This window comes from Amblyomma americanum, chromosome 6 (assembly GCF_052857255.1).
Source record: "Amblyomma americanum isolate KBUSLIRL-KWMA chromosome 6, ASM5285725v1, whole genome shotgun sequence".
NCBI lineage: Eukaryota > Metazoa > Arthropoda > Arachnida > Ixodida > Ixodidae > Amblyomma > Amblyomma americanum.
In genome coordinates, this window is record NC_135502.1 from 97,318,157 (window position 1) to 97,326,519 (window position 8,363).

General features: G+C 47.5%; 2 protein-coding genes across 2 annotated transcripts in view; both read right to left on the reverse strand.

Moving 5' to 3' along the window:
• The window catches only part of LOC144093904 (uncharacterized), a 174,821-nt gene extending 171,065 nt beyond the window's left edge, over positions 1-3,756 (reverse strand). Inside the window, exons 1-2 of the mRNA XM_077627656.1 lie at positions 3,636-3,756; positions 2,762-2,954 (exon numbers count right to left, since the gene is read on the reverse strand). Coding sequence (XP_077483782.1) covers positions 2,762-2,948 — 187 coding nt within the window. The 5' untranslated portion in view covers positions 2,949-2,954; positions 3,636-3,756. The remainder of the gene's footprint in view (positions 1-2,761; positions 2,955-3,635) is intronic.
• A 14-nt stretch (positions 3,757-3,770) lies between these two features.
• Positions 3,771-7,353, reverse strand: LOC144095402 (uncharacterized). Its single transcript, XM_077629155.1, has 3 exons — positions 7,324-7,353; positions 5,338-5,452; positions 3,771-4,036 (listed from the first exon to the last, which is right to left on the reverse strand). The coding sequence occupies exons 1-3, from the start codon at positions 7,351-7,353 to the stop codon at positions 3,771-3,773; spliced, it is 411 nt and encodes a 136-aa protein (XP_077485281.1).
• Between the last annotated feature and the right edge of the window lie 1,010 nt (positions 7,354-8,363).

Genomic DNA, 8,363 nt, shown 5'->3' on the forward strand with positions numbered 1-8,363 from the left:
TGACATCGCACAGTACACGGGGCTCTCGAATTTCGCCTCCATCGAAATTCGACCGCCGCGGCCGCGATCGAACCCGCGTCTTTCGGGTCAGCAGCCAAGCGCCATAACCACTGAGCCACCGCGGCGGGTTATTATAATTAGAATCGATGCTTTTAATTATATTAGGCTATCAAAAAAAAAGTCGGCGCGAGCATTAAGCGGCACCAGAAGAGGCAATGTTAGTATAGTCGGATACAATTTAAGTCTGCAGTGAAGCTCACGACCGCTTCATAGATTTCCTCCACGACAATAAAGTATAGCCCGTTGTTAAAACTTTTCTTGTTGCCTAAACAAAAACTAATCACAAGAAAAAAATTAGAGGAGCTAGAATGTTGATACATCGCTTGTTTAATATAGTCAAACGTTAAAAAGCTTATTTCGTTTACTATTACAATCAGCCAGCGGAGTAATACAGTACGCCGCGCACCATGGCCCAGTGTTAGCAACTGCTGTTTTTTTTTTTAAAGTTGTATCCTAATATAGATGAGCACGATTTTGAGGCCTGCTAGCGGTGTTATTTGATTTCACTCGCTACATCCGGAACGCGAAACTTGTAACAGAGTTGAATGAAGCAGGGTCCTCTCGGTCTAAAAATGCGGCTTGCACCTGTTTGATACATCGTTCTTTTTAAGGCTTCAAGGCGCGTAGAGACATGACTTATAGTGTTTAATGTCATAAAACAACAGATGGCCAACGGAAGAAGCCGCAGTTAAAGGTTCGGGAATATATTTTTTCCTATTTAAAGCTCTTTATCTCAGTGCTGTCAACCTGGTTCCAAAAAAAAAAGCCATTATCTACTTGCGTCTGGCCGGTTCAAGGGGTGCAAATTCATACAAAGGTGCCTGTTCTTCCGAAGTTTCACCTCAGAAAAAGACGAGCACCTTGCCGCACTGTATTTACCAACAATATCAAGTATGCACAGCTGCAATCTTTGCAGTTCGCTGCGTTTGCGTTACTATGCACCACAACAGCAAAAACTAGAAAAAACGATGCCACGAAACCTGCTAATACTGCAATTAGACATTGGTGCGAAAACTTCGTTGATGACGCATGAGACAACGTGTGTCGTAACAGGAAAATTTGGCTGCCTAGGAATCGTACTAAGCCATTAACCAGTAGAATGGGCACCCCAGAGCAATAGACCAAAGCTGCTCGCGATGAGCTCGACACACACGGTCGCTCTCAACCTGCTGCTGGCCGCTGGCCACGTTGAAGCAGCTCATAATGCCCGAGGCGGTTAGTAGCCACGTAAACAGGCAACGATTGCAAAAAAAAAATAGCGGCGTATCTCCGGTGATTCAGGCATTCCGAGTGCCTACCACACTATATAGATGCTCTCCCTCTAAGTCGTCGTTGCACTCTGAGCATAAAGTACTCAAGAGTGCAACGTAACAAAGCACTTAAACATCACTAAAGTTGACTAACCGTTTTCCTTCCACTTCTCGAATCATTCTCCTGCATGCTTTGGTTGCAGTTATACTGTAGCAAGCGTTAATATATGGGTGGTACCTTTCTGCAATGTCTTTGTAACACGAAAGTTCTCAAAGATGCCCTCAAAGGAATTGCATTACCTCAATAATTGAGTTTTATGAGCTTCTCCAATTCGTTTCAACTGTTTGCAGGTGGTAATTCCACGGAATGGTGAAGCTGCGGCTGGAGGCAGAGATCACCTGCTGCTGCCAGGAACAAAGGAACTGCCTTGAGTTCCACCCCTGGCTACAACCAGGCAGTTCTAAAGCGTAATTGCCATTCCAAAAACACAAGCTCGGCACACGATTTCCGCGGCACCCTTTCTCAATTGGGCCGACATTCTTGAAAGACTCCTCGGACAGCTTCTCGTGCTGCTTTCATACAGAGTAACACAAACACTATTACTATCGCTACTCAAACGACCTCGTTGAAGCCGTAAGGTTTCATGGAATGGGAAGAATTCATTGCAGCAACAACATTTCTGTTCGCCAAGGCAAGGAATCATGACAGAGGCCGCGAAACATGGTGGCAGCACTTTCGCGTTAAGACATAGTTCTGGCTCGGAGAAGGCGGATGCTGAGCAAAATTCAAAGTGTCCTCGTTAAAAGTGTATAGGCACGTAACTGTTGGGTGCGCGTTTTCTTGTTTGTAATGATGGGTAAGGCATTGATATACATGGATCCACATCCGGTACTCTCCTACCAGCGCTAAATAATTTATAATCACATTTCTTTCCCTCGCTGTTTCGGTTTCAACAGCCGAATGAAGACTGTGACGTCAAAGAGTGGTTTTGTCATATGAGGGATGAAAAAACTGCAATATAATCACTGCTTCCACATTAGTTGTCATTCCTGCTCTTGAGGAAGGCTGCCTTGTAAGCACTGTATTGAATTAAAACGATGAAGCAGTGATTATAAAACCACTAATTGACGTCACAGCCATCATTCGGCTGTTGAAACCGAAACCGAAACAGCATGACCGGTAAAATATGAATATAAATTTTGTAGTGACCGTATGTAAATACCACATGGTGATTCATGCGTAGTGATGTCCTTCGCATCATTGTAGAGAAAAAAACGTGTCACCAAAATTAGGTGCCTATACTCCTTTAACACATGTCAGTGTTCCGGCTATCTATGCACTCCGATACACCAATATGGACTGTCCCTGTTGGCAACATAAATTTAATGTGCGCACACGATATCGCAAGCTAGGCCACGTCTAATACCATGAAGCTTATTCTGCTACTCACCAGAAATCTCTGCGCTGTTCGGAGTCCCTTGGAGGCTGAGAGTGACGGGAGTTCCGTTAGGAACGCTGGCTCCAAGCTCGTGTGAACATGTCTGGGAAAACATCCTTTCGTTGGACGTCTGGAGGTGGTCGACGCTGATCCCAGCTCCTCGCGGTGTGCTCCTCTGCTGTTCGTCTGTGCGCGCCATGTCAGTCTGCACAGAGACGGAAAGGCACATGAGGCGCAAAGAGCTACTAAGAAAAAAACTTCACAGGACGATCAGACATCTTATGCAAGAATTTTGCGAAAGCATTTGCAATTACCCTCGATGATTACTTCCGATTCTCCGACTCTTCGCACACGGGTCACACATGTCATGTGACCTTCTCTGCCCCGCCCTCGACACCCACACGGGAGAAAGGAGGTCCCGTACAGGTGCTGCGCCTGGAGTGACTTGCTCTGGGGGGGGGGGGGGGGGGGGCGTTGCTTTGCTCTTGCCAAAGACAAGTGCATTTGAAAAGCACACTTCTTTCGGGGGCCAAATGAGCCACAGCGGCGCGTTATAGCAATTATAAAACTAATATCGCCACTACGAGCAATCTGCTAAATGTTTAAAAGTTAGAAAGTTCACTATGAGGAATTACTTAACAGCTTAAGAGCAACATTCCTTGCCTCTTTTCTGATGTCCGCCAAAAGAGATATTACTATGCCACAAAACTCAGGTTCATAACTCAAAAAGATTATTTTTGAAAAATTGGCAGGGGGCCTTCCTAAACAGGACTGCGAACCCAGTAAAAAATCTAGTTGCATAGGTGAAACGTGTGAAACAGTTTTAAAAATGCATAAGATTTCAAAGTGACAAGTTATGGATATCGCAGTGGCACGCTTTAAATACCTGCGTCGCTCTGTCGGTAGTGGTCGGCCGAGAGCACGGACACAGCACAGTGACGTGCACGTGTATGTCATCGTACTTGTGGCAGCCGCAGCTAGTGGCGGACACTACTGACAGAGGCTGCTTTTTCGACGGCTCTCAAGACGCCGCGGGAGAGGAATCCTCCACGCCCTGGGTTCCCTCTCCCATTGCTGGTTCCCTCTTGTTGGCCGCAAATGTGGTCAGCAACTGCTGCCTCAGCTCCTCCCTCAGCTGGTTGGGGCCGGCAGCGGCTTTCGGAGTCCGGCTCATTGCACGGTGGCTACAAGGCGGGTGCTCGAGTACCTGCGAGTGGTCCTCAGCGGCGATGGTGAATCTGCTAGGTACTAGCTTGGTACTAGCAGGCGTTCTCTGAGACTTGACAACTGCAGCGCCCGGTAAAAAGAAGTTATTAGTTCTGACCCAGAAACCTTTGCTAATAACCACATCGTTTCCCAACACCCGCAGGGGTATCCCCAGTTAATCAAATACCGAAAATGATTAGCGTTCATGCCGACTAGTGAAATAAGTCACGGTGGAAACCTATTCGGTGACGCGTTCTAAAGCTCACAAAATGACTGCCCTACATTAAACAATGGCTAACATCGATTACACTTAACTCAATCTATAATAGAGCCAAGCGCAAAAAATTCCAGGGGACCACCAAAGATGCTGAGGGTTCCCGCACGAGTTAGTCAATTGACTGGCATATGAGGCGGTTGAGCATCTGTCTTAGCAAACTTGGGATATAACGTGGCAGAACTGGTGTGTATAAAGGTGTGCAGTCGTAGCTATAAATCACGCTGCTGTTCGATTGAGTGACAAGCCAAACCTGATCCAGGGGTATTACAGAGGGGCTGCCAAAGCCCTGCATCAGTGGCTATGGGGGAGGCTTAAAGGTTAATGTATCCTGTTGTGCAGTGTGGGTGATAGGTCTGTGCGCTTCAGGAGGCGGAATGTCATGAAATTGACCAATGGCTCTAACACAATAGGCGCTGTAGGAGTGGCGCGACCAGCAACGCTCGTTCTGAACAGTCATGTTCCATTTGGGGATTTTTGCGCAAGGTCAGCAAATGTAAGAACTTAAATCGTCTCAATATTTCAAACTGACGGTTTTCAAGCTGGTGCAGCGAATAAAGTCCCCAAACGGAAATTTTTCCTCCAAAGGATGGAACTTTCGGTTACGCCATTGAGCATCAGGTTCTTAAACAAAATCTCTAGTTTTGCGCTGGCAGAGATAGACTCAGTTTCAACCGCATCGCTGCTGCGATCGAGAAGCCTCACTGAATTCTGAGGTAAGCCTGAACTAGAGTGGTGCCATAACGCTGGTGCAAAAAGACGATTTCCAGTTGAGCACGCGTTCCATTGACAAGCTATGAGGCTCAAGCAGTCTCGGCAACTTTGAACCACCTTCGATTGCTAATTAGAGGCTGACGCGAACTTGCACCTTCATTCGAAGCCAGTGCCGAGTAAACCGTTCCTTTATCGGGCGTTACGAGAGCAAGCTCCCCTCAACTGCGCTTCGTCGCACTGAACAGACGGATACAACTGTGCTGCCTACTTCGCCTAGAGAGCATCGCCCGCGGTGAGTGCGTAGCGTCATCCTCCACAAACAGTCAAACTAGTTCGCCCTCGGAATAGGCAGCGAAGCTCTGCGAAAGACAAAGAAAGGAAACGACGGGCTCACCTTCTTGCGTCGAGTCGCCGCCACGAAAGAACAAAGCCGGTCGGTAGCACAGCGCTGGCAGACTGCTGCGCGTGGACAGCGCTGGTGCTCGCGCGATGCTCGCGCGATGCTCGCGCTCCTCGAGCAGGGCATAGAACGAATATGGTCGTCGAAGACGAAAACGTTCTGAGAGAGTGTGCGACCGTTGATGATGATGATTACCTAACGCCAAGGTGGCATATTTACTAGTTTTTTTTTAATTCTTTGAGGAAGCCTGCAGCATGCTTATGCGGGAGGGAAAAAACGACTTCACATTTAGAGCTCTGTCAAATCACAGGTCAGTGAACCAGAGTCTGTTTTAACAATGAACCCTTAACAAGACAAGAAAGACTTATTAAACAAACTGAACTAAAGGCGACATTCAGTTCATTTTGTCAGATGTATCACCATCATTTTGAGACACATTGGAAGCCGTCTACAACAGCTAATCTGCTATCTGAAGGTAGGTCATCTGGAGGAAACGCCGCCATTCATAACTTCTGTTTCACTCTTCACAAAACCGCTTGGTGGGTCAAGAATGAGTGGTTCACTGTCATCGTCATTGCCACATTTTATTTGAATTTCACTTCAGTCCACACGAAACAAGATGTGGCTGGCGGTTTAGCATTACTAGGCACAATATATTGTGCATTAGCACGGCTCTTTGCAGGGGGGGGGGGGGGGCACCACCGTCACTACTTCTAAGCTCGACTGTGGTGTCCACTCACCCAAAGAGCCAGTTATGAGCCTTGAGTTCCTCAAAATCAACGGAGTCTAAGCCTTCCGTTGGTTTTGCGAAAAGAGGTGATGCATAACTGCCTCAATGTGTAGGCGGACGGTACCGCCCACTGAAATCGCGACTGAGGTGTCCACTGACCCCGTGGGCCAGTCACACCTGAAGTTGCCGGGTTCGAACCCGACCGCAGCAGCTGCGTTTCGATGGAGGCGAAACGCAAAGGCGCCCGTGTGCTGGGCGATGTCAGTACACGTTAAAGATCACCAGGTGGCCGAAATTTTTCCGGAGCCCTCCACTACGGCACCTCTTCCTTCCTTTCGGCGCTTCAGGTGTCGCCGATATGTGAGAGAGATACTGTGCCGTTTGCTCTCCGCAAAAACGAATTTTCTAAATTTCCAGAATCTTACGGAATTTGTGGCACAAGTGATTCCCACGACTGTGAACAAATCTTGTATTGCTTTAAAATCTACTCGTCTATTCAGACATGGCATTAAGCTTTTCATCTCCTCAAGCAGCGCACAGTGTTGAGGAAATGTTAGGCGCCATATTTCAAGATTTACGAGGACACTTTCGGCGGCTTTGCTGTAATACCAGCACAACTTGAGTTGTTTCGGAACATAACGTGGTTATCGCTATATGGTCATTTTTAGATGCCACAGCAGTTCGTGACGCAGATGTTTCATACGACCGCTGAGCCTTGTGGTCAGTGTCGAATATGTGAATTGTAAGGTCTGTTGATGTCGTCACACATAACATTGCGAAATTAGCAGACTATTTGCATGGTTGAGCGCGGAATATCGTGTAGGAGCATTCGAGTTCGCTGGTGGAAAATTTGTTGTTGGGGAAAGCAAATTGCGCAGTATACGTTTCACATATCGGCGGACACGTGAATCGCTCCGTAAGGGGAGAAACAGAGAAAACTTTATTGTCAGTAAGAAGATGGTGCTCTTGGGTTTCTTCAGCCGAATTAGGCGGCCGGCAGTTTGTCGGTCGGCGACCTCTACGCTCTTGCTGTGGCCCGGTACTGAACGTCTGGGTCCGGGCTGGCGAGAATAGCTTCCAATTTAACCCAAAGATCATCCAGTATCAAAGGTCAATGAAATCATTCAGTATCAAAGGTCAATGGTCAACTCAAGGTCGGAGGTCAAAGATCAACTAAAGTTCATGCGTCAGTGTCAGAAGTCATGGGTTCCACACCATAACTGTACCACATATGGTCATACGCGGCCAACGTGGTTGGGCTGAAGGTCGATCAAGGTCATTCTGCGGCCTACGCGACGACTACTTTACCTAACGAAGAGAAGCTTTTCACCTCAACATTTTCGGCCACCTGGGTATATTTATCGTGCACTGACATCGCACAGCACAGGGGCGAAGACCTCCTCGAATTTGGGGAATCCTAGGGACCGAAACCTTTTAAAACCGGACGACGAGTGCCATGAGAAGGAATCCTCGATCATCCTCAGATCTTCTCAGATCCTTCGACCTTCCCCCATCACCCTCCAATGGGTTCCTAAATCTTGTAATAATGTAAAATAAACCCCCTGTACAGTTTCCTTGATAACCAAGTCCGACAACGTCATTCGTAGAAGGGACCTGCGGCGCTGAAAGAGTCCGCTCACTCAAGGACCCCTCATCTCTAACAGCGCCCATGCGCTGTGCAATGTCAGTGCACGTTAAAGGTCCCCAGATGGTCGAAATTATTCCGGAGCCCTCCACTACGGCACCCCTTTCTTCCTTTCTTCTCTCAGTCCCTCCTTTATACCTTCCCTTACGGCGGGGTTCAGGTGTCCGCTGATACAGTGAGACAGATATTGCGCCACTTCTTTCCGCCCAAAACCAAATTTTCATAAAACGCCGGTGGTGGTGGTGGTAGTGGTTTTATTAAGAATAATAGTAAAAAGGAAGGAAAAGATTTTTGATAGCCCCGGCATCTGCCATCGATACTGAAGCACTGGAGCTGGGGCAGAGGAAATAAAGGATAGCAGGCAGAATGGAGAAATGAAATGAAAGAGGTGACGGGACAGGAAAAGAGGATAGGGGGAGAAATATGTACAAACTGTTTGACAAGAAATGTGTCCAGGTTGTGCGCGTGATTAGTTCATTTTAGAGGAATTAAATCACACACGCGCACAGCACTGTGTTGGTTACAACTGGAGTGGGGCGTCCAGTTACTAATCGTTCAAGGCAGAACTCGTGGAGCGTTCGGTCACTGCATGTACTACCTGACGGAGAACAGACGGGACATCAAGCCCGTGTGTTCGAGGAATTC

Coding starts and splice junctions, on each gene's coding strand:
- LOC144095402 (XM_077629155.1), bottom strand. CDS start 7,353: ATGACCTTGATCGACCTTCAGCCCAACCAC. Junction 5,453..7,323: donor TCGACCTTCAGCCCAACCAC/GTTGGCCGCGTA, acceptor CTGCTCGAGGAG/CGCGAGCATCGCGCGAGCAT. Junction 4,037..5,337: donor CGGCGACTCGACGCAAGAAG/GTGAGCCCGTCG, acceptor CGGGCGCTGCAG/TTGTCAAGTCTCAGAGAACG.